This window comes from Hypomesus transpacificus, chromosome 22, assembly GCF_021917145.1.
Source record: "Hypomesus transpacificus isolate Combined female chromosome 22, fHypTra1, whole genome shotgun sequence".
Classification (NCBI taxonomy): domain Eukaryota; kingdom Metazoa; phylum Chordata; class Actinopteri; order Osmeriformes; family Osmeridae; genus Hypomesus; species Hypomesus transpacificus.
In genome coordinates, this window is record NC_061081.1 from 4321010 (window position 1) to 4347934 (window position 26925).

At 40.5% G+C, this 26925-nt stretch overlaps 1 protein-coding gene across 4 annotated transcripts in view; it reads left to right on the top strand.

The window, feature by feature from the left end:
• golga2 (golgin A2) overlaps window positions 1-26925 on the top strand; it is a 96019-nt gene that overhangs the window by 32686 nt on the left and 36408 nt on the right. For all 4 annotated transcript variants that reach the window (XM_047044678.1, XM_047044679.1, XM_047044677.1 and 1 more), the window contains 10 exons: window positions 5612-5705; window positions 5842-5948; window positions 6191-6249; window positions 6352-6493; window positions 6588-6677; window positions 13797-13904; window positions 14008-14095; window positions 14477-14613; window positions 15792-16010; window positions 23661-23774. In XM_047044678.1, coding sequence (XP_046900634.1) covers window positions 5612-5705; window positions 5842-5948; window positions 6191-6249; window positions 6352-6493; window positions 6588-6677; window positions 13797-13904; window positions 14008-14095; window positions 14477-14613; window positions 15792-16010; window positions 23661-23774 — 1158 coding nt within the window. The remainder of the gene's footprint in view (window positions 1-5611; window positions 5706-5841; window positions 5949-6190; window positions 6250-6351; window positions 6494-6587; window positions 6678-13796; window positions 13905-14007; window positions 14096-14476; window positions 14614-15791; window positions 16011-23660; window positions 23775-26925) is intronic.

A 26925-nucleotide genomic window follows, 5' to 3' on the forward strand; every position in this document is an offset into this window, starting at 1 on the left:
CGATCAAGCTCTCTTCAATCTAGAGGGATCCTCTATCGCCTCACTCTACAGCTGCTAGGGGTGTGCGAGACTGCACAATGTGGTATAGATCCGATACCAAGGAGTAAATATAGGGCCAGTATTGCCAATACCGATACTTTTGGCTTTTTTAGAAAAGCAGTTTATCTCCTTTTGTGTCGGGGAAAGCAATGCCTCATAATTGATTAAGTGAATGCATCATCAATATGAATATTTGAATGAACATTTAAAATGTTTCCTTTAATTAATTGTTCGTGATTATGATCATAATAAAACACAGGGCAACGAGTTTTGTCAAAAATACTGTTAGTGTGTGCTGTGAGTCGTGTTACTGCACGTACACGCCGGCAACAACTCAGCCTAGCAGGGGAGGGGCAAAGTGAGTTTGAGCGAAGTTAGACGGTGTTTGCACAACCACTATGATGTAAAGGGAGTTGTATACTCGATGTGGAATGAAACTTAAGTATTGATCTTATCACGCTATCAATCAGGCTATTGATGCCAACGTTGGTATCGATAGTTGCCGGGTTTCCCAACCCGGCCACTGTCGGTCTTGAGATCGATTTGCCCACCCCTATGCTGTATCATCTCGCTGAGGATCGTGAACACATTTTCATTGATGTCTGTGTCAGTTAGGGCCAATATCATTCCTATAATTTCAGCGAAGCTCTCAATATGATGTAAAAAGAAGTGAATTGGCAGGTGCCTCCATCTCTTCAGCTACCGCCAACATTTCGACCACTGTAGCATTCAATATTTCATTCATTGAATCCGCACAAGGTGCTGCCATCTTGGATTAGTCAAAAGCAGTCGATTCAAGTTGAACCACCAATCAGAGGCTTTAACCAGCCCCCTGACTTGGTGATGTGGGACGACGGATTTATTTTGCTGCAGCAAATTACACCGTGGATAAATGTAAGGATAAATAAATAAATGTAAGGATAAATAAATAAATGTAAGGATAAGTACATAAATGTAAGGATAAATAAATAAATGTGAACACATTAAAGTGTAAATATATACAAATAATGATAAATATATACACAAATACATGTAATATTTACATATTTAGTGTCTCATTTAATTAGTAATTTATATATTTTGTATATAATTAGGCATTACATTATATAATTAGTCATTTATTTAAGCTTTGTGTTATAGTATTTATTTATTTAGTTTTGTCCCCTATAATCCTCCACAGGTAGCCACCTGTTTGTTTACTACACAATTTGCACCGAACATTGCTCTGCTCTTTGAGGGATTTCAAAAAGCCAAACCACTTCCAAATAACTGAAGAATACAAACCCTTTTTATCAATAATTTCTTCATTGTAAGTTGCTCCCTCGCCATGGTTATCGCTGCCACTGTTTTCGGCAATAAGACTTAATTTCCGTGGTTAACATTAGCTACTCCACTCGAGGTGCTCAGTCAGTATATTTTAGTAAGCGTACGTAGGCTACCATTTCTCCGCAACTTCCTGCTGCATCACAGAAATTAAATGGACGGCTGTTCCTAATTATTCTCTATCGAAATGATCGATATTATTGAAAATTAATTCATGTTACGATATCTTTATTATTGAGGGAATCATTATTTCGATAAATCGATTAAAGAAATGATCGCCCAGCCCTACTCCACATAATCTATTTCAGTCACTAATGCACATCATTAAATCAATTTCGCATTTTAAACCAATTGCCAATGCTGTGGTGTCCTACGTAATCGATTGCTTATCTTTTTTAAATGGTCTTACCACCACAAACATCTAGACCTTTAATTTATAACAGAAGTCATTACATGCACAATGGGTGAGCCAGTTGTCATAATCGTAGGCCTAATTCACCATACAGCACTTGCATGTACCGTTCTGCGTAAGGGGCGGTTGCTATGTTGGCATTAATGTTTGTATTTTTTCCTTTGTGCTATGCAATACTGTAAAATTTTCTATATAGCATTTGCATAAGTAAGACACAACAACTGACCAAGGAGACAAAATTAGTACGAACACTGTTCCTGTCGTATGCCCATTTGTGTATCACTATATCTATGCCTTGAGACACTGACCAAAGAGGCTAGTGGTAGGAATAGTCTGTGATGCAGCTGGTGAATATAGAGTAGTTGATTTGGTGTTCAGAGTTTGTGCACATTTGCAATGTGCAAGCAGTTTTGACATCATTAAAGACCTTTTCAAAATACTTTTTTTTATTCAACCAGGTGATCCGATTGAGAACATATTCTCATTTGCAACGGTGACCTGGCAAAGACAAAGTACAAATGTGCAAGACAACATAGTTACACAAAAATACAGGGCACAAAGTACAGAATGAGGTAGGGATTGAATGAGATACAAAAAAAGTACATAATCTATATACAGAGTGCAAAATTATGCCAAGATTACAGATGTGCGAGAAATTGTAAAATGCAGTATAGAGCATTATACAGTATATTAAAAGTAGCAGTGCAGATCAAAATCTAAGTCTGCCATGGCATTACAGAAATGTAAATAGGCAGGGTCAATGTGCGCGTGATGGAGGAGAGCTAACACGTAGAATGAACGGTCAGTTGCTCTGACAGGCGTTTTTTTAAAGCATGAATAGGAATAAGGCTCTCCAATTTAGTTTTTTTTTATTAATTACCATTCATTTATGAAACAAAATTCACTGATCTGTTCTGAAAGTATCCACTTTATATGGTTGTTCTGTTAGCTAGCCAGCATTTCATCCATAAAGAAAAACATAAGATTTGTGCTTACCTGTCTACAAACAAACATCTATGTAGTGAAGCAAATGCACTTCATAGAATTTGTCATTTTGCATAGGCAATATGTAAACTATACTGATTTTGCTATACATATAAATGTTATTTCGGTTAAAACCATGTGAATTAAATACTGCAAGGGAGCCCTTACAACATCTGTAGATAGAAAAGCGAATTTCAGCCTTGAAAGCCAGGAAAAGAATGGCTGAATGCGCAGCTGGCAGCAATTAAACAGAAACAGGAGGAAAATAACTTTTTGACTTGCTTTTCCCGTTGTGATATTGCAAAAGGAAGACTGGGTTATAAAACACGCATATCAAGTTAAGAAAGCAGGATCCTGGAATTTGATTGAATGTGCAGATATATCTTTTTCTCTTCACTGTGGTCAAATGCTTCTAATGATTAACACAAAAACAATCACATCCACAATGTGAAGACGTCAAAAGGTCTAGAATCTTTCAAGGGGCGCTCTGCTAGAGCGTTCCAGGTTTACCAACATTCAGATCGGCATATCTTTTTAAACAATTTCGGATTTCAATGTATGACACATCATTTGAAAGCTTACAATCTGAACTTTCATGATCTGTAAAAGACTGAGAAATGACCTTGGCTGCACCAGATCCTGTCACATATTTTATCATGTAGCTAGTTAAGCGTTTACATGCGCACTCATCTAACCCCCCCTCTCAATTATTCAATGTGGCCCTTGAAGGATCTTATGAAGACTGAAATGTCTTCTCCCATCTCCACACAATGTATCTTGCTGATTGATTGCACACTAATACATCAGCTCAAAAACAATAAGGTTTCAGCCCATACCTAGCCTGGCTCTGCCCTCCTACGTACTTCCGATCAATTTTCATTGGGTTTTCTGCGTCTGGGCTTGAGGTATATTGGTCAGATGTCTCCAGTAAACTTTTTACCGGTCCAATCAGCGAACAGAGGGAGTGGCTGAGAACGACAATGTTGATGTTGTGCGCTAGTTTGAGTTGTAGTTACGTAATGGCGGCGGAGAAAGATGAGAGCGAAGCCTTTCGGTCCATTGTGGCAACGCTGCCGAATATCCAGAAGTTAAAGACGGAGCAAGAACAATCTTTGATCCCCATGGAGTTTGTTAGATTTTTCAGCTAGCGCCGTTAGGGGTGAAGGAGTTGGCTAAGGCGAACGCTAGCGATTGGTTATGCCAGATCCAGAGTGGCTCTGGGCAGATCCAATAGTTTTAAACTTCAACAGAGTACCCGCCTTCAAGGAAGTTAACGCTTATCAATGGATCGAGTCCAGACTCCATGTACAAATGCAATATACGAGAGTCTGGTTCGGACCAGGCTAGCCCATACCGGCATAAATCCTTAATAACCTAACCCTCATCTCAAACTTTGTCAAACAATTCAAAGCTTGATAATCAATTTAAGACACAATAATATTGTGGGTTGAACATTGAAATGTACTCGTACTGAAACTTAGAACCAAACAAAATGCTCACCCACAATAAAATGATCTAAGCAGCATAGACCATGCTTTTTTTTTTCCCAACCACAATATTTCCAGCAAGGTCTGTTTTAGTTGCACTGTATGGCTCAGGTTGATTTAGCATGTGCAATAATATGTCCTTTACTTTTTCAAGAAAGACCGAGGGGCGATTGACTGGGTTTTTGGGGTATTTCACACTGTTCCTTAAGGTCTCCGAATAGGGTATGTAACATTGGTTGGGTTGAAAATGGCCCGGGTGCTGTTCTATGCCCCCTGATAGATCCTCTGAAATGTTCCCGGGAAAAAACACTAGCTTTTCTCCTTTTATGGTATGCTAATTAATATTTAGATTGGCTGCGCGCTGATTGGTTTTCAACAAGTGAAGCTGGGGAGCAAAAACGCAACACGGCCAACAGCAGCACTCACTGAAACACTGAAGGTGAAGACTTGAAATAAAAACGCGCAAATAAATGTATTGTGTTGTTTTCAACAGATTGACTACATATAATTTGAAATTAAAACATTACTTGTTTCCACTTCTGGTGTTGAAGCAAACTGGATTGACTTAGGTGGGTAGAACGTTAGGCTACAGTTTAGCAACCAAACCATATCGTGATTCTACTCAGCTTTAGTTAGCTACATTGACATTTATTCATTTTCATTTATTCATTTAGCAGATGCTTTTATCCAAAGTGACTTCCAAGAGAGAGCTTTACAAAGTGCATAGGTCACTGATAATAACAACAAGATAGCCCCAAAGCATTGCGGGTAGCCAAAAACAAGAAGCACACATTGTGAACAACCAAAAAATAAGTGCCAAAGGGAAGAACCATAAGAGTATGTAGTTAACCTCTTCTGAAACCTGTTAAATGTGGTCCATTTTCAATATCCTTGTTATAATTCTAAACGTTCCCTTTTGTAAGTAGCCTACACAGAGCAGCGCGCAGTTAGTATCGGAGATAGACGCTACCTCGGGCTGGTCTGGATGTAAATTTTGGGGCGTGACAAAGATACAGACCAGAGCCAAAAAGGGCGGTCCCCCGTCCTACGTCACACCGGTGGCTTTATGATAAATTATTCTTGAGATTTGCATAGGAAAGAGGTGTCAATGGACTTTGATATTCACTGTATGTTCATTTTACCCACCGAACTGTCGTTATCCAACCATGACAAGGTAAAATCGGTTTTGCCATCAATCGCCCCTTTAAACTTCAGAGAACACAACATTTTTTGCCAAGATGCAGTTCATAAGATCTGTTTGAGAAATTCCAGTAAATATAAAATATGTTAGTACGTCAAATCTAAAATTGCAACTCAAAATATCACTGAAGTGATAATGAGTTATTGACAGTTTTTGTCCTTCCAGGTACACATCCAGACAATAGGCATCCTGGTGTCTGAGAAATCTGAGTTGCAGACAGCATTGTCATACACGCAGCAGGCTGCTCGGCAGAAAACGGGTGTGTTATTTTGCATGAGAGGATGTTGTTTAAACAGCTTCGGTCATTGTCATTGCATTTTGTGTGTCTACGACGCATTTGATGGTCTAAGCTGATCGGTGTGAGCTGATCTGTCTGTGCATGTGTGCCTTTGCAGGGGATGCTGAGGAGCTGAGCAATCGTCTCCAGGCCACCAGACAGAGAGTCTCTGAGCTTGAAAGAACACTCTCCTCCATCTCCACACAACAAAAACAGTTGGAAAAGGCAAACACACACACATACTCATGCTGTTACACAAAATGCAATATGTTTTCATTTTCTATGTGAGGAAAAACCTATATATAATCAGGGTATTTTTTTTTCTTTTTTAACAAACAGCTACCTCTGTGTACATGCAAGATTACAGAATGTGTTTTTTTACATTTGAAGTACAAAAATGTTATACAAATGTATTTACAAAAATGTATTGTGGTGTTTATCATTCAATTATCATTCTTTTTTTGCAGCATCACAAAGAACTTGAAAAGGAGAAGGAGGACCTGAGGCTGGATGTGTATAGACTCAAGTAAGTGCATGCATGCATGCATACGTTTATATGTGTGTTTGGATGTGTTTAAGTGCTTAAGAGGGCGTCTGTCATTTGACTGACTGACGTTTCAATGTGCAGTAATGTGAGTGACGAGGCCAAGCAACAGAACTCTGAGCTGATAGAGCAGCTAAAGCTGAATGTGAGCCAGAACAACACACTGACACTGGAACTAGATGAGCTGCGCAAGAGGCTTGAGATGGCAGACACCATGCTGCAGCAGGTAAACACACATACCACTCATATACACACATTTTATGTATTTGTTTAAAATTCCAAAAACAACTCCTCACCTCTTGTTAATTTTGGGTTTCCAGTTCTCTAGTCAGTCGGATCATTCCAATGCTCCCCAACAAATACAGTTACTACTGGAGGAGAAACATCAGCTGGTGGCACACTCCGCCCAGGTCTGTGTGAATGGCTATTTCGGTTTTTCCTGGTTTGTGCTAACAGGCGTGTTCCAGTTGTTTTGACATATACACTATATAGACAAAAGTATTGGGAGACCTACACCTCATAAAGCGAGGTCAATACAGAAACCTTTTAGTGAGTTTGATGTGAAACATGACTGGCTTACGAAGACCCATGACATAAACACCAACAAACACATTTTGGACGCCATCTGCAAGCCAGGTCTAATCACCCAACAGCAGTGCCGAAACTGAATGGGCACATAATCCAAAATCTTGTTGGAAAGTGAAGTCTCTTTGCACCATATTGCTGTGAATGTACCAAGTTAATTTACAAATGCAAGTTCAAGACGAAAGTATTTCTTTCAGATCTGTAGGGTGCAGGTGTCTGACACTCAAATTGAGCATCTCAGAGGACTGGTCAAAGAATACAGGAATGAAGGGCAGTTAGAGTTAAATCAATATGGGAGTTTTTACGCTCCCTAGAAACGTCACAATCAACAGCCTTTGCAAGCACCGAAAGAAGATGCCGCATTCATGGTGCTAGATAGCTTTTGGTTTTTAGATAGGGCTCCTGGAAATGGCCTGGACGTTACTCTTATTTTACTTGTTCAAAGTTGCATGGCGTTATACACTTTGGTAACAATCACTGCGTTTACATGGATTCGAATTACTGTCTTATTTGGACTGAAATAGAATTATCAGTTTCTTGTAAACACCTTTGTTCGAATAATTGCGGTCCGACTACGATCCGATCGACACCCCGATTTAACTCGATCCGAGTCGGTTCATAATTCGGACATCGCATGCTTGTAAACGGTGAATTGGACTATGAACTGGACTCTGCGTCTTTGCGCATGCTTGAAATCCCCCCGCCCTCCCTCCCAGGTCGTGACCTGGAAATCGAAAAAGACGATAAGTTGTTTCTGTCGGGGCCGGCTCCCGGCAGCAACAACTTATCGTCTTTTTCGATTTAGAAACAAACAACGCAAGGCCAATAGCGCCGTTTGCATTTGCAGTACTCCTATTGTCATCATGCACAAAATGTAGAGGAACGTAGCTTCACCTTGGTCCCCTCGTTCGCCGTCTTTCTCAAAATCTTGATGTTGTTGTTGTTGGTAGTGGTGAAGAGGTCAAGCGGAAAGGGCTGTATCACCACTAGTTGTAATGAAAACAGCGCCACGTATCGTACTGGGATATGACATACTTTCGGCCAATGATTCGGTTTATTCACTGCCATATATATTTGGATAATAGCAGTTGCCCCAAAGATTTGCATTATCCGAATAAAGCTAGATTCGAATTGATACCATCCTCTAAACGCAGTGAATGTGACCTTTGACCGACACTCTAGTGTCATATTTCCTAGTCTTATCTTACAAAGAAGTAACTTATGGCTTTGCAGGCATAAGCAAGCTTTAGCAAACAGCATAATGACAGTTTATCTCCTATTGCTCAACCCTACTCTACTAACTTAACTAGCAAGGCAAGTATTAAATGCTAGCACTAAAGACAAATGAGACATAAAGCTGCACATGTAATTATGCAACTGTCTGCTGCCACCTCCTAATATCCTACTGTCCATATAGAAAACTAAAGCCATGTACCACCCTGGAAACCACACTTTACTGCTTTTAGTATTGCAGACTACTACACTTAATATTCAGGGCTGGCAGTTGATCAGCACCCAATCCCCACCCCACCTTTTCCCAGTTTGGAGAAGTAGAAGAATGTACAATTTATGAAAAAGAAAATGGAGGGTCCGAGGTTTACCTGCCCATAGTTTCACCAAATCCTGTGGGAATGTCTGAGAAATTTAGAATGGAACATTTGTGCTTTACGGAAACATGGCTGAGTGAAATGATCCCAGACTCTGCACTACAGTTAGCAGGTTTCAAACTGCTGAGAGCGGATCGTGACTCCCTGCTTTCTGGCAAAACGAAAGGCGGTGGTATTTGTTTTTTTATTAACAGCGGCTGGTGTGAAGATGTGACAGTGATTCTGCAGCATTGTTCTCCTGATCTGGATTTTTTTTTTATTAACTGTAAACCCTTTTACTTGCCACGTGAGTTTGCTTCATTCATACTGGTCGGCGTCTACATGCCCCCTCAGGCTAACGCCAACGAGGCTCAACGTGTTCTCGCTAACCAGATATTGTGCGTGGAGCACGAAAATCCAGATTCCTTGGTTAAGGTGCTGGGCGACTTTAACAAAGGCAATCTCACTCAAGAACTCCTTAAATACAGACAAATCATCAAATGCCCTACCAGAGAAGAGAACACTTTGGATCACTGCTACTTTACTATCAGTAAAGCATACCATGCGGTTCCCCGAGCAGCACTGGGTCACTCAGACCACGCCATGGTCCACCTGATTCCTGCATACAGGCAGAAGCTTAAACGCTGTAAGCCTGCTGTGAGGACATCAAAACAGTGGACCAGTGAGGCTATGGAGGAACTGCGGGCGTGCTTGGACTGTACTGACAGTCTGGATGAGCTCACGGAGGCTGTGACATCATAAATCAGCTTCTATGAGGACTGCTGTATACCAACACGCACCAGGGTGAGCTACAACAATGACAAACCCTGGTTTACAGCTAAACTCAGAAGGCTGAGGCTGGACAAGGAGGCCGCGTTTAGACCCCCCTTAGTATTAGCTAGACTTTGCTCCTTTTGTATAGTTAGTCCACATATTTAAGTTTCAATATTCCTATATGTTTAATGTATGCACCTCCCTGCCAAAGTAAATTCCTTGTTTGTGCAAACATTCATGGCGAATATAATCATTCTGATTCTGATTATATCCTGAAAATACTGATTCTAGCATTCCTTGCCAGCAGAGAACCCCCTCCTCACATGACTTATAGATAACACTAGGCTTACTTAAACAAACCGACCTAGGCTGATCATTATCATACTAGAGGTGCTATAAATGTGTTTCTGTGTTGAGTGAACTATATTGTCAAGCCTAGGGTCAGAGAACTCAGTAAGTTTCCACGCACACACTGTCCCTGGGATCGAACATATTGACAGCTGGTATGCAGAGGAGGGGACTTCTCTCCATTAAATGGTCTCACATGATAATTTGTGAACCACACAAACTTTGTATTGCGATCAGACTTTGTCTCCTTGCTGGCAAGCATTAAACTATTGTACTTTTCTTTGAATCCGACGACTCTGTGCATTACTTGAGAAATTATCTTAACAGGGAAATATTGCAACCTCACGGTAAACATACTCTCACCTTTATGTTCATGTCATGTTCAAATGTAGCAATAATCTAACTAGCAACCTAATGCAAACTTGCTATACAACTAAGGTTATGTAATTCACCCAAAGTTGATGACCATCTTAAAGAAGGAACAACACAAAGTATGAAAAAGGGGCCATGTGAACAAGAGGGAAATCTGTGGGTTGAAAATAAATCTGTGCGTGATACTATGTCACTTGAAGCCTGTCAATACAATGAGGATTGACACCTCTCCCATTACCTTACTGTGGGTATTTTACGCTGGCCTCTGATTTATAAAGACAGAAAATCTGGAATTATTGAAACCAAATGAAATTAGTTTTTATGAGTTCTTCAGCCTACGCATTAACTTAGCTCCCTGGCTGCTGCTGGTCCCTTGACCAGAATCCTTTCAACTGATTGGCTAGCAAATTTTGTTATTCTTTTTTGTAAACACAGTACAGCAATAATATTCCATGTGCTGCTAAACTACTCCAAAGATTGCTAACAACGGGTTATTCATACAATATCAATAGTAATTTCTTACTAGATGGCAAACTAGCTTGCTCACGCGTGCGAGCCTGTCAGTCAAATCTGCTGGCCACAAACCTGGGTCAACATCCTTTTTATGACTTCTGTCTTCTTCCACCATGCATCTCTCATCCTCATCATCACTGTAACTGTCTTTCCCTTCTTCCTGTGCTTCCACACTTCTTCCTCCTTCTAGCTCTATCTGAGAGGGCCCTGGCTCTGTTGGATGTACACAATGCATGTGATATATACGTATATACTGTATATGTATACATATATACAGTATATATAAAAATATGCCAAATACCAATAAATGACATTAACACTACAGAACATTGACCCAAATTACCTACAGTTCTGTATCAACACCACTTGATTACATACATTAGAACCAATAGATTTTTTGGGTGTGTGTGTGTGTGTGTGTAAGCTTCTCAAATAAATTACCTTTCATGATGGGAATAATAAAGTCCATCTATGATGTCATTTAACAGCCATAATTCACACTAAATGAACATATCAAACTGGATTATTTTAATATTGCCTGTAATTTACATGCAGACTGAGGTAAGCTACTCACTGTTCCCAACTGTCTAGCATCCAGTACAGACAGTAGTTTTTTTTTAATTTATGATTATTTCATAATGATCATTGTGAGAAAATGATTAGTTTGAATTTCTTTCATTAATAAATATTTTTTTCTTTTTTGTTATGGTAAAAAGAGCAAGAGACAGAAATCCCCACAGACTCCCTGGAATGATGCTAACTGGCATGTCGCTATCACAATGTTGCTCTCCTTCACTGAGGGGTACAGTTATGGGGAGACTGGGATGCTGCTGACTCATCTGTTTTTAAGTCTGCTAAAAGGGGCAGGGAGTCGGGACAATGATTTAACATGAATATCTTGCTAAACGTTTCCGTGTACTAGTTAAATGTTGATGAAATGTAGACTAACACTAGTATGTACCTAGCTACCTTATTTTACTATGGACATTAAGCCAACAGGTTTATACCACAGACTACTGGCTACCCACCTTTCTTGGTGAAAAAACTGGGTTACAGATTGAAAACCTCTCATTTGTCTTTCATCTCTCTTTTTTCTCTGACCCTTTTTAGATAACCAGATTTATGTTTACTAGGCAACATTGTGATCGCTAATTCTGGCGACTAGCGCATCTACAGACTGCAACTAAACACCGTCAGTGATAAGTGCTCTAAGGAAGGAACAGACCATGTCATGCCGCTACATGGGGGGTGGTCGGTCAATATGGATGTTTACTTTTTGGTCAATGGGGATATTTAACTTTTATTGCCAAACGAGTAAAAACAAAGATCATTAATTGTATTATTATATTTGAAATATATATACAGTGCCCTCCAAAAGTATTGGAACAGTGAGGCCAATTCCTTTATTTTTGCTGTAGACTGAAAACATTTGGGCTTGACATCAAACGATGAATGTGAAACCAGAGATCAACGTTTCAGCTTTTATTTCCAGGTATTTACATCAGGATCTGATGCACAAATTAGAAAATATCACCTTTTTGTTCGAACCCACCCATTTGTCACGTGAGCAAAAGTATTGGAACATGTGACTGACAGGTGTGTTTTGTTGCCCAGGTGTGTCCTATTACATACATTATTCAATCAATAAATACCACTGAATGTCTACACTCAGGTTCAGATTGGGTAAGATAGGTTTTGTCTATGCAGACTGTATTCAGAGGTGAAAACAACATGAAAACCAGAGCGCTGTCTTTGGGTGAAAAACAAGCAATTGTGAGTCTTAGAGAAGATGGAAAATCAATCAGAGCCATTGCAGAAACATTGGCCATAGCCAGTACAACCATTTGGAATGTCCTGAAGAAGAAGAAAACTACTGGTGTACTAAGTAACAGACGTCGAACAGGTAGACCAAGGAAAACATCAGCAGTTGATGACAGAAACATTGTGAGAGCTGTAAAGAAAGACCCTAAAACAACTGTTAGTGAGATCAGCAACAACCTCCAGATGGCAGGAGTGAAGGTATCACTATCTACTGTTCGCAGAAGACTTCATGAACAAAAGTACAAGGGCTACACCAGAAGATGCAAACCACTCATTAGCAAGAAGAATAGGAAGGCCAGGCTGGAAATTGCCAAAAAGTACAGAGATGAACCTCAAAAATTCTGGGACAAAGTTTTATGGACTGATGAGACAAAGATTAACTTTTACCAAAGTGATGGAAAGGCTAAAGTTTGGAGAAAGAAAGGAACTGCTCATGATCCCAAACACACAAGCTCATCTGTGAAACACGGTGGAGGTAATGTCATGGCTTGGGCTTGCATGGCTTCTTCTGGGACGGGCTCATTAATCTTCATTGAGGATGTAACACATGATGGCAGCAGCAAAATGACCTCGGAAGTCTACAGAAACATTTTGTCTGCCAATTTAAGGAAAGATGCAACCAAACTGATTGGCAGAGCCTTCATCATGCAGCAAGATAACGACCCAAAACACACTGCCAAAACAACAAAGGAGTTCATCAGGGGCAAGAAATGGAAGGTATTAGACTGGCCAAGTCAATCTCCAGACTTAAACCCTATAGAGCATGCATTTTACCTGCTTAAGAGGAGACTGAAGGGAGGAACCCCACAAAACAAACAACAAATGAGAGGCTGCAGTGAAAGCCTGGGAAAGCATCAAAAAGGAAGAATGCAAAAGTTTGGTGACGTCAATGGGTCACAGACTTGCTGCAGTTATTGAAAGCAAAGGATTTGCAACTAAATATTAAGTCTTATTCACTTAAATATGTTTTAAGTATATCTGTTCCAATACTTTTGCTCACATGACAAATGGGTGGATTCAAACAAAATGTGATATTTTCTTAGTTGTGCATCAGATCCTGATGTAAATACCTGGAAATAAAAGCTGAAACGTTGATCTCTGGTCTCACGTTCATTATTTGATGTCAAGCCCAAATGTTTTCAGTCTACAGCAAAAATAAAGGAATTCGCCTCACTGTTCCAATACTTTTGGAGGGCACTGTATATACTCGATGATGGTTTGTATGATATATAATATATATAATTTCATATGAGTTTTTACCTGGTTTTGGGCCCGTCAGACAGGGGCCCTTAGAATCGTCTTAACTTTCCCCCCTATAATGCGCCCCTGCCGAGAAGTCAGACGTATCAGTATGCCCTTTTTCTTCCATTTACAGTATGATAGTGGTCTGTCAATCCCGTTCAATAACATAGTCCTGGTGAATGTGTAGTTCTGTTACATGCTTCCCTGTGACAACTGGCAGTTGTGTATTCAACTTGAATTCAAGCAGACTGGCAAGGGAAAATTCTGAATAAATCTGTTTTTGTGAAGCTGATGGAGTCAGTGGTACAGCTACAAACAGAGAGAGACCGCTACAATGAGAAGATCCAAGAGGAAGGCCAAGTTTGGAAGGACAAGACTGAACAATTGCTGTCTCAGGTCATCTAATGCAACTTTCGGAGAAAACGCCTCTCAGCCATAACACATACTGACCGTATGTGTTAAACAATTCGATTGATGTTTGTCTGTGCGTACTTTTCAGGTGGTCCTAGTTGCAGAGGAAAGAGACAGGAGAATCAACCAGGTCCAGGAACTTGAGGCTACCATTGTGGAGCTAAATAATTCTACATGTATGACCTTTAATCCACCAACTACATTTGGTAGTCAGCAATGTGTTGTGTTTAATATATTATTTTTTGGTCATTTTTAGGTTAGTTTTTTTTACACAACCGAGCACACCTTTTTTGAAGTCTTATAGAGACCTAATTTTTAGGAATGGAAATGCAATCATCCTTTTGATCCTTCCGTTTGTCACAGTAATATTAAATAAACCAGATACCATTTCTGCCTGGTCTACTCTTCAAAAGAGATTCTTAAACCTATCCAGGTAGAATGAAAGAGATTCAAATAAAATATGGCCATTAACAATGGACTGTTTGTAAAGCTTGTTATGGAGTGTATAACCTTTATGAAATAATTAAAATAACAGAAACTGTTTGCCTTATTCTCAGCGGAGCAGTCTTTGCAAGGCAAGGCCCAGGCAGACCCACTGTCCCAGGGGCCCTCAAAGAGAGAACTGTTCCTACAGGAAGCTCTGAGCAGCCTACAGCAGGAAAAGGAAGTCCTTGACATACAGTACCAGGCTCAAGTGAGGAATACACCCACTCACTCTCCTACTCTCTCACACACGCCAGGGTTCAACGTAAACCTTTTTTGTCACTGACAGTATGTGTTGGTCTGAAATCTACTACCCCGGACTGAATCAAAACAATATCATTATGTGCTGCTTTAGCCTATATAAAAGCATGATTTATGGTTGTGTGTGTTAGGCCTTGCACCACGAGACCACGAACTTATCTGATCCAGTCTCTTCCCACTGCATAAACAGCATTAAAACTGTTGTATCGGACCACCATTGACAACGTTTATTATGCGTTATCAAGAGATCAAGAGAATAGAATGTAAACACGTTAACCTAATTCATTATCATGTAGCCTAGATCAAACTTACAGCATTTCCACACAAAAAAGTACCCACTTTATATTGTCTTAGTTTCTGCTATCTAGCCATAAAGAAAACCCTTCGAAACAAACTGATTCAACTACTGTGTCAGCTGCTGTTATCAACAATACACTTTTGGCCTTATCTGAGCTGGAATAGGAAATTAGTTTATGCTAGGCTAAATAAAAGTATACCCAAAAAAGGTAAATCCTCAGATGTATTTTAGAAAGACTGTTTAACCTAAGTTTGCTGGAAATTAGTTTAAAGTAACTGCCAACTGACAATGTTGTCCAGCAAGTAGCCCAAGTAAAACAATTTAATTCATGGCTAGCTAGGTACATCGCAAAAATTAAACTTTTCAGTCGAGATGCCATGTTTGAGTCCCGTTCTAAAATGCTAAATGATTGGTCAAAAAAGACGTGCCATCGAATATGATTGATCAAAAAGACGACACCGTTAGTGTCACACACGAAGGTAGGATAAGGACGGGTACAGAAGCATTTTTATACGAGAATAAGCACAAATTGAAGCAGGAAAAGTGACAAGCCAAACATTTTTACCGATACTATACATTTAAATGGGGAATTTGAGCACTGGCCCGCACGGGCAACTGACTACTTTTGTTTACTAGCCCGATGTTAATGGGCCAGCTTTAATGTTGAACCCTGCACACACACTATTGCAGTCTACTCGCCTTTTCTTACAAAGACAAAACAACTAAAATGCACTTTTATAGTGAGTGCTAAAATACCATCATTACAAGCATCTCCCAGATATTGTTCCCTCAATTTCATACAATTCTCTTTTTCCCCTCTGCCTCGGTAGCTGCGAGACAATGAGCAGCTCAGTCATATGTGCTTGGAGCTGGAGGAGCGTGTGGCAGAGCTGGAGAGGCATGCAGAACAGGAGGCAGGGGAGGCGGAAGACCGTCGGCGAATGCTGGACGACGTGCAGAGTGACAAGGCCACCATCAGTCGTGCACTAGCACAGAACCGCACACTCAAGGACCAACTGGCTGAGCTGCAAAATGGCTTTGTCAAACTGGTGAGACCTACCAAGCTTGCTAGCTCTGTTGTAATAGCTACCTATTTAAACAAAACCGCTCTTCAGTCATTGGTTCATACAACTGTCACATGGCTCTCCTTTCATTGGCTCCCTTGCATAGACCTTGCACGGATGTGTGCGTGCGTGTTTGCATCCCTTGCAGTGGACATTTACAACATCAACCCTACCCCCACTAGCTAACAGTCACCCGACCTGAGTCTCCTTTCTAGCTCTGTCAAACAGTATCTCCTTTAAACAAACAAACCCCAACTCTTCTTAGTCCTCAGCCCCAAGATAATTGTCTTGTATGTTACCTAAGCCTGGACCTTGCCTACAGTTTCATTTGGGGGTGGCTTCTCTACACACAAGGCTAATCACAGCATCATTTTATACAGAATAAAAGGTTACATCCTCAACTTTTTTGACAGTATCGCAGATGCATTCACGGTTTACCAGCTCAAAAAAGAAGAAATCCTGTGTACAATGCAATGACCGATATTTCCCTATTCTTCATATTTAGTCTGTAGATGTAAAGGGAACAAAACAGATTCTAACAGTGCGTTCACACTGCAACCTTTTTTACCGCCCTGCGCCGCCGGCCATGTGTAACCTTTTATTATATTACTCGAAAACTCTGCAAATCAATCGCTAGATTATGACTTGCCACTACACATTCACTGTATGGATAGCGAGTGACTGCCAGCCAGCATTTCAGCGTTGAATGTCAATCGTGTGCCGGGTGAGCTAGCTAGACTATGCAGCTAGCACAGAAGAAAATTACGTAATGTGAAGAAACTGAATTAAAGTACAAAATACAACACACCAGGGACGCCGACAACCTCAGCAACCCTGCGCAAGGCATCATTTTTTTTGTTTACGTCTCTGTAATCGAACATAGACGTATCATACAATACTGGGTATGAAGACACGCTTACGATGAGTTGCTCTTCCATCTTGAAATTGTCAAACCTAGAAATTTTTACCATGACCAACAGTTGCTACGTTACAAGAAACAAGAAACCAACCCGATTGGCCATCGCTGGCGTTTTCACGCTCCTCATTTACATAAAGTTGAGAAAAATCCAACTTTCGCCACCCCACTCGCCTTCCCACAATGCCCTACTCGAGCGTCGACGCCCCGCTCGCCTTCCCACAATGCCCTACGCGGGCGTCAACGCCTGGTTTCATTGAAAATGAATTGGAAGCCGACGCCCCGCTCTGCCCGCCCCGCTGCAGTGTGAACGCACCGTAAATGATCTGTCAGGGTAGTTATATTAGAGAGGCCACCTACTTGATTTATCAAATGCAAGTTTATTTTTATACAAAACTTTATACTAATACCGCTCTTGCGTAACCCGCCATCCACACATGGAACTGGAGTCCCAATGTTACAGTAGGCAGCATGTTACAGTAGCCTATTCAATTTAACAACTTTCAGAATGACAACAGGCATTGTATAATATACAGTGGATAATTTAATATAATTAAAAACATTTATTGTGGTTTTATGTAGGCTATTTAAGCATGTAACATCAAGTAATCCTATACAATTTCCAAACTAAATACACATGGCTCTCATTTTGGCAATAGCCTTCTTGCAATGTGTCCTGCCAATTAATGAATAACATTAAAGTTGTTGCCAGTATAACTGGATCTAATTAGACCATTGAATGTTTATGATGTCCCTGTGTTTAAACTTTTGACTGGGGACAACAACACGATCAGTCAGCCGACAATAAAATGTTGATCATTTCGGGCAATTATAGACCAACTGCAGTCTAACCAGTAAAGTGTGTGACATGACATCCTTTAGCCAATCAATTATATTTTGCTGATTGATTGAAGGAATAGACAACAAACGTAATAATAATAATAATAATAAATAATCACTAACAACACGGAAATAAATGACAGATTGACAAAGGCAAGTTCATTTTCCGACCTTGCCTTTAGCTCCGTGCAAGAAGCGATCATTACGTGTCTGTAACAATGTCTGAAGACTGTTTGAAGACTCAACGGTCATTAGACCCCTAACGGCGCTATACGTAGGAGAAAACCCACCTCGGCTTGAGGCAAAGACTCCAGTGGATGTTGGTGGTATTGCATTTCTGATTAGGTACCCGGCTCGTCCGGTCGGTTTTATTCTATTAACTCAAGTCACCATCTCCACCCCAAAAAAAATGTCTATGCTTGAACCTCGCTCATACTACTAGCTTTTTCATAGAAGATTTTTGCTACGTTTGAAACCAATCCAATATGGGTAAACTAGTACCCCATTTATTTGTTTATTTCAAGAAAAGTTGCCCGGAACTATGGTCGATTTACCTGAGCCGACAGAGCAGAGGGAGAAAGGGCTTGATAATCTACAGTTGTCTGCCCTGCTGTTGCCAAGTGGCCATATGGTGGGCACACACATGAAATGTTGTTTATGTAGTTTATTCCCCTTATTTTTATTTTTTTTAAAGCAGATTAGATTTTTTTGTTATAAATATTCTTAAATTCATGACATGATAAAAGCATTTACTATACTATGGTAAGGTGTGAGAATAGACTTTTGACATGTCTGTCTGGTGCAAAATGAAGATTAATACATTAACTAACTTCCAACCACAATATTGTTATGGTTATGCAACATTGTCAGTTAACACCACAACAATGGCATACAATAACAGTTTTGTAGGTTGCTGGCCACATTTCTACACTAATGTTAAATTGAAGGCAGTATGAAGACATTTTGTTCGAATCGAAAGTTGACAGTAGGCTACGGTAAGTCTGCGTTGTGGAATATTTTGGTCAGCAAAATAACTATAGCTTTCTTTGCCGGGGCGAGAACAATAACGGAGCCAGCTATTCAAGTTTACAGTTTACTTAATCCAATACAATGTGTTGGCAATCATACTCAAAACACGAAGCAAAAACAAAGTTTGTTGTTTCAGCCAAGCGTAAGGAATACTATACAGTGATGGCATGATTTTCGCTAATTTTGAGCAAGGTCGGACAAGCCGGAGCTGGAAAGATGGCACGGTCCGTTTCGCTCTCTCGCTTACCCCACTGAGCACTCAATAGAAATTAACGGGAACGCATAACATTCTAGCGAATTAGTAAGCAAATTAATTTCATATAATGCAATTACATTATCATAATTTTGCATAGGGGATAGGCCTACACATTTTGCTATTCATATAAATCTTATTTAGGTTATAACAGTCTGAATTACATATTTGTGCAAGGAAACCTTTGCAACATCTGCTGATAGAAAAGTGAATCACAGCCTTGTAAGGCAGGGGAAAATGGCTGAATCCGGCAGCAATTGAACGGAAACGGGAGGAAAAGAGCTTTAAACTAGCTTTTCTGTATGTGATTTTAAATAAATAAAATACTGGGTGATAAAACACCCATATCTAAGATAAGTCAAGAAAGCAGGACGATGGAATTTGATATATTTTTCTCTTTTCTGCAGTGAAATGAAATGGTGCTCGGCGCTTAATGATTAACACTAAAACAATCACACCCTGTCTGAAGGCGTGAAAAGGTCGAGAATCTTTCAAGGGGGATTTCTCTGCTGAAGCGTTCCAGGTTTCCCAACATTCAGATATGCTTAATGTCTTGCTTATCAACCATTTCCCGGTTTTTATGTACTTCAGATCATTCAAAAGCTTACATCTGCACTTTCACAATCTGTAAAAAACTGCGAGAAGTGACCTATGCTGACGAGCCCCTTTTCACTGGACCGTGTCACATATGCATAAACTCAAATTTAAGAACGATAGATTATCAAAAGATTACACTTTGACACTGTCACTGTGGTCATTGCCGTAGTTACTTGAAAGTAGGGTCTGAGGAGCTTACAATTTAGAGCTATTTCTAAAAGTTTCTCAACAAAACACTTTTGGTTTGCCAGTTGTAGGAGCCACTTTAGTCACATTCACTAATAATTAAGGAAGCGGCGATGCACTCAGCTCACAAGACGAGACAATACACAATATTTGGTTCACAAGAACGAGACAAGACAAGTTTTATCAATATTTTAAAGAAAGATTTTATGACAAAACAATGCAGGTGTATTTTGAAATGTTTTAACTAATTATCTGAGTGTCACTTCAGTAAAGTATGAATTGTCCTATGCACTAAAAGACAGAACAATATGCAAGCACTGTAAAAGGTTTTGCCACAAACTCAACTGACTGGCTTCTCTCCTGTGTATCATGGTAGATAACTTAATACTTGAATTATAAATTAAGTATATAGGGGCATCACCTTGATATTGGTTTAGGTTAATAAAGGTAACCTGTATTTAATATGTAATAATCAGCATTCTGAAAGAATTAATTAGTTGTAAGTGTAGAGATGATCATAACAAAAGTTAACACGCACACTTAAATATATCTACAAATAATGTATTTAAGTAAGGTAACTTAGTTCACACCAATGCAACGGGGAAAAAGCATTAGCAATAGTTAAGTTTGATCAAGGTTTTTCAATGTGAGTTTGAAGCCTGCTCTTGTCCGAGGCTCAAGAATATCTAGTCAAAGCGCAGACTGCATCACAATATCTGTCAGGTCACAATTACAATTGTGGTTTGGGTACTGCAGAATCATAGTGTTGAAATCACTCATCTTGAATCCCACGAGAAGCCTGGCGAGCCAGCTTCACGCAGATTCCATGGATGACTTGGTTATTTTTGCCGGAAGTAGTTATTAAAATTAATATTACAGTAAGCACAGCATCAAAACAAAGTAGCAAACAGTTCACAAATATTCCTCTCATATTTGTCCACCTTCTACTCTTGTTGTAAAGGTGAAGTGAAGAACTTCACCTAAAAGTCTAAAAGGCACCTTCAAACCAAAAGTCCTGGCAAGGTATGTTATTTGTCTAAATTCCCACCACAAACTTGAGAACAAATGATGGCTGGAGATGTGTAATCTACGACAAACCATTTGAAGTTCTTTCTGAGAGAGAAGTCGCCATTCCATGCAGAGTGGAGAGGTCCCCCATTCAATTGTTCTTTGTATGGCCGTTTGGTAATGTGATCAGCATACTGTTGGTGTGACGTGGTTGGGTGTGGTGATCCACTACACTTGTATGAATTCTCACAAGTTGTAAAACGGTTGTCTGTTAAGACTGTGAGAATTGTGTGGCCAGTTACTGAGCCATGAGTTATGAGTTCACCGAAAACTCTGACTTCTTTTCAGATCATATAACTGTATGAGCTTCTAACTTCTAATTGAAGTTGTGTGTGACCTTCTAACGGTGCGTTCACACTGCAGCATTTTTTTACGCTCTGCACCGCTGGCCTTCCCACAGTTCACCACGCTCGGGGGCGTGTTACAAAAGTTAATACAGAGTTGTAGTTCTCTAAGGTCACTGTTGTAGTTTGTGTAAAACGGTGTCATGGACAAGTGTGCCGACATGGGTTCATGTACTTACAATATCGATCATTATTGATATAAATATAGGTGCTCCTGTCTCGATCAAAATACCGCTTTTAAACGGCACGATGCAAGGAATCAGATACGCTGACTAGATGTTGCATGATCTTGTCAACTAGGCTATAGTACATTACTTCATACATTTTTCCAGAGTCATTCGCTAGGTTATAGCCACTAAACATTTACTGTATGGCTAGCGAGTGACTGCCAACCAGCATTTCAACGTTGAATGTCAATCGTGTGCCGGGTGAACTAGACCAGCTAGACTACGGTAGTATGCAGTTAGCACAGATGAAAGTTAGAGCTACATAAGTAGCTTACGTGACGAGACTGAATTTAACACACCAGGGACACCGACAACCTCGGCAACCCTGCATTTTATCAGCGGTGGAGCAACACAGTTGATAACTTGAGTTCAGCTATTTCGAATGTTCATGTATTGCTTATGCTTCTGTATGCTGTATATAACAATACAATATTAATAAATTGTTTAGTTTGTAGATTAAGATAATTTTGATATCAAGATTGACTGATTTATCATCACAGATCATAACAGGAAAGGAAGTTACATTAAACCATCAAATTACATCAACACAGCATTAAAGGGAAAGCATACATTATAACACATCAACTACTGTCATTGAAATAGTGTCCATGAGCCATGTAGTCCTTGAGAATATGTTTGTAAATCCAGAAAAGTTAGTTCTTCCTTAAAATCCTTTGTCTCCATACTGTAAGACCATTCTGGTCTACCTTCTGACCCCATGGAAGGCCAGAAGCTCCTGCTCTGGGAGTTAAGGACCAGGGGGGAAACCCCCTTTCTCCTTGTCGGGGGTAGGGAAAAGGTGTGATGGTACGTGGTTTGTCTGTTGGTTCTGCTACACTCAGGAGGAGCAATTTAGTGAGGGTTCCCTCCTCCAGAGACGATTGGTGAAAGAGAAGTGCAGAACACAGCCTAAAAATAGTCATACATCAAGAAAAGTGCCAATGGGTGTTGAAACACAGAAAGTAAAAGTTCAACTCAGGTCAAAGTCGGCGAATGTCAGTTTAACCATTGTGCTGCCTTCGGGTCACATGACCCAAAGAATCATAACGAACCATCGTTGTGTGTACCCAATTTTACCCAATACAAAAACAACAACAAAATTATTTGAACCTTCGCAATTTGGGGGTTCTAAGACAGCCCAAAAAGAAAATGCTTCACTTTGTTTTTGTATGCGGTAAAGTTGTCGCAATACGACGATGGGTCACAATGACTGATGGGTCAGAATGACCCAAAGATAACACAAGGGTTAAGCAGTGTTGGCCAGAGCGTTGTGTGATCGGTGCAGCATGACAGGACAGCCAGGTAGATGAATGGACAGGAAGGGAAGGGACCAGGAACGTTCTTGCTGTCCATCAAAGGAAAGGGGAGGTGTGGAGGGGGGACAGAGAAGTGAGCAGGAATTGGATAATGCAGAGGAGCATCTAACAGTTAAAATAACAGTAAGGGTGAGGTCTTCACCAGTCAAGTATGAACTAGTGCATCAGTTTAGCAGACAAAAAGGGGTATTTGATGTAGCCCTAGACACCAAGACTGCGCCAGCCCTCCAAAATTGGAACATAAAATCTGTTCCAGGGAAGGGAAACATCGTCTCAAGTTCAGGTTTACTTCATTTGTAAATTCAAGTTATATGATACCTATGCAGACATAACAATGCTTTATTTGAATTTAAAGTTATATGATACATATACATAAACACACACTTCAGGTTTGCATTATTTGTAAGTGTTAAACTAAACACAAGCACACACACGAACTACAGCTGCCATAAAAACTGTCCCTTTAAGACAGGCTGACTGCTCTTTCACACGCTTTGGAGTGAGAATTTGAATGTGGCATTTTGTCAGCGGTGGAGCAACACAGCTTTTTTACCATAGTTGTAGCAGTGCTAGTTAATTTACTTAGTTGGTTAGGAATAATTTTTGTAAAGGTAGATTACCCAAACCTGTGGAACTTGGAATAAACTGCTTTAGTACATATTTTTTTGCACCTAGTCCTGAGAAAGTATTTTCTATGCTAGCTGTTTCAAGTAACACCTGAACAACAATCACCAATCACACCAGTTATAGGGTGTGCTTGCTGTCAGCGTCTTGGGTTTTTATCTCTACCCCCCACCACTTAATTTATGTATTTCCTGACATACTTATTATATTATTTTTCCTGTGATCCAATTCTTAGACCAATGAGAACATGGAGCTGACTAGTGCCATCCAATCGGAGCAGCATGTCAAAAAGGAGCTGGCAAAAAAAATGGGACAGCTGCAAGTAGACCTGCATAACTTCAAGGAGCAGGTGGGTGGGTGCACACACATTCTCACTCATGCACACATTTAATTGGTTAAGGGGTTACTGGGCATGAATAACAAATGTATTGTCAGCATCGTCATCCATCTTTTGCCTAAGCGGAGCCAGAGAGGATACCTATTTGATCCAAGATGGTGCTGCGAATGGCAGCCTTGGTGCGTGCTGTTTTGTCTTGTAACTCTGTGTTCTTCCAAGATTTCCTGAGTTCTCTGACAAGGGACAAACTCCTCAACATCATGGAAACAACTACGGATTTAATTTCCACTTTTCTGCTTCCTATAGCAGAATTAGCCGACATTATAGTCAAAGCCACTCTCGGCTTTGTCCTCGCAGCGAAGCGTCGTAGGAGAGGTAAACGGGCTGGTGCGACTTCGTTGGCGTGGGGTTTGTACAGCGTTACTGTGGATATTTCTTTCCAACGTGCGTTTGCTGAACAACAAATTGGACGAACTTCAGCTGCTGGTGTGGATAAACTTGAATTAATGTTCTATTTTGTGCTTCACGAAGACATGGCTGAGTGAACTGATCCCGGAGTCTGCGTTACAACTAGCAGGGTTTAAACTTGTGAGAGTGGATCGTGACTCAGTGCTTTCCAGCAAATCGAAAGTATGGAGTGGTATTTGTTTTTACACCAACAGGGGCTGGTGTGAAGATGTGACAGTGATTCTGCAGTGTTCTCCTGATCTGGAATAATTTGTTATAAATTGCGACGCAAGTTCTTCATTCATCCTGTTCGGCGTCTACATGCCTCAGAGTCCGCAGGCCAGTGTCAAGGAGGCACAACGTGTATTTCCCGAACAGATACCGAGTGTGGAACGAGCAAATCGGGATTCCTTTGTTATTGTGCTAGGCGACTTTAACAAAGGAAATCTCACCCAAATACAGACGATTCATTAAATGCCCAACCAGAGAAGGGAACACTTTGGATCACTGCTACACTACAGTCAGTAGAGCCTATCTCCCGAGCAGCACTGGGGGACACTGACCACGCCATGGTCCACCTGATTCCTGCATACAGCCAGAAACTAAAGCTCTGTAAACCTGCTGTGAGGACATCAAAACAGTGAGGTTATGGAGGATCTGCAGGCATGCTTGGACTGTACTGGGATATGTTCACAACTGCTACCAATAGTCTGGATGAGCTCACAGAGGCTGTAACGTCAAACATCAGCTTCTGTGAGGACTGCAATATACAGACACGCACCAGGTTGAGTTACAACAACGACAAACCCTGGTTCACAGCAAAACTCAGAAGGCTGAGGTTGGACAAGGAGGAAGTGTTTAGGAGTGGGGATTGAGGCAGATTCAAGGAGTTGAACAGGTTTAGCAAGGTGGTGAGAGGCTAAACGACTGTACTCAGAGAGACTAAAACACCAATTCTCAGCTAACGACTGTGTCTCTCTGGAGAGGGCTCAGGCAGATCAACTACAAGCACACCCAAATATATATGAGAGAATATAGGTTGAGCCTTGCCAGTTGGCAGGCACACCCAAATAAAAAAAATTAACGCTTACATTTTACGCTAACGCTTTACACATCCTCTAGTCTTAAAACGATACTCCGATTCAATCACAAGATCATATGAAGATTCTTGTCAATGTTTATTACACACATCTGAGAAATCAAATGTTAGGTCAAAATGTGCTTTATTGTGAATATTTGAAATATGCTTGCTTGGGTAAATGCTAGGGCCTCTTCCAATGACTGTCTGCCTTCCTTTCCTCACTTTGCGTGGTCCAAATTCTCATTCACAAATCCAGGCCCCTGCAAGCTTGGAGCCACGCGCTTACATCCAAGGCTTTCTGGAAAGGGTGGCAGACTGTTAAGACCTTCTGCGGCTAGTTTGGCCACAGCTAATGTTAACTGAAACAGAAGTCCAGAAGTATAAAGTTGAACCAACCGAACACAGCTTGGTCATTTTTTGTTCTTCTTAGGCACAATGAAACTAAGGACTACACTTATGCCGAATCCCAATACTCCCCCTTCCCCCTTCCCCTTAGTTTTGCGTGTTCCCGTGAGAGCTAGTGGTGTCCCAATACTCTTTTTGAGCTAGGGGTAGGGCTAAGACGAAGGGGTATACACTCCTTAAAACCAAGTAAGATCGGGAGCTTACTTGAAACCTAGGGCTATGTGAAAACTGCGCGACTGGCAACAATGGCGGCCAGATCATAAGTGATAAATGTAATATTTTCGGCTTAATTTATACAGAAATTATGAAAGTCTTGTTTTGTGTTATATACAGTCATGAACATATATATTTGCAACCATTTTCCAAATTGAAACGTTTCGAAAAATCGCTAGTTTGGTACGCTAATGTTACAGTGCTGAATTGCACAACAGTCCCGCATTTCTTTACTAGCATGTCTACAGTTTTAAGGAAACTCCATTAGCAGCGAATTTAGTTTAATATTAGTGCATAACACTACTTGCTTTGGAGATATCGATACGTGCTAGATGACGTACCTGTAACCAAGTGGCGTCCCATTTGTTAGGGATATGTAGCCCTTACCCCTCAGTTTCGAGGGCCAAGAGCTAGGGATAAACTAAGGGCTAGGGGTAAGGGGAAGGGGTAAGGGGGACTATTGGGATTCGGCCTTACACAAAAAAAAACTACAACAAAAAGCATGGGCCCGACCTGAGCATTGGTGGTGATACAGACCACGCATCAAAGCAGTGACTTTCAAAAGGATGACATTTTGACCCCATCAGGCCAAAATGTCTGAAGGTTGGAATGCATGTCATTGCTCATGGGGAACAAAAACGTCTCCAGAACCCATAATGTCTGCAGCATGGATTTTCTTCTACAGGGCAGCCCCTAGAACAGAAATGTAAAACGTTGTGAAATTTGAGACATTGAATCTACAGTCCACTATTAACTACCACACCAAAAATGGCCCATTTGAGACAATAGGTGGCGCTACAGGCCATGCCCCACTTTGTCAATTTTCATAGTGATGCATTTTCCAGTCTATAAGTCCCCAAATTCTTAAACTTTGTACATATGCCTTATTTCTCATGAGGAACAAAAATGCTCAAGAACCCATAATGTCCGCCATCTAGAATTGGGTCCAAAATTCGGGTCCAAAATGTTTGCATGTAAAAAAAATAAAATAAGACCTCACGTTATGTCAATCACGCT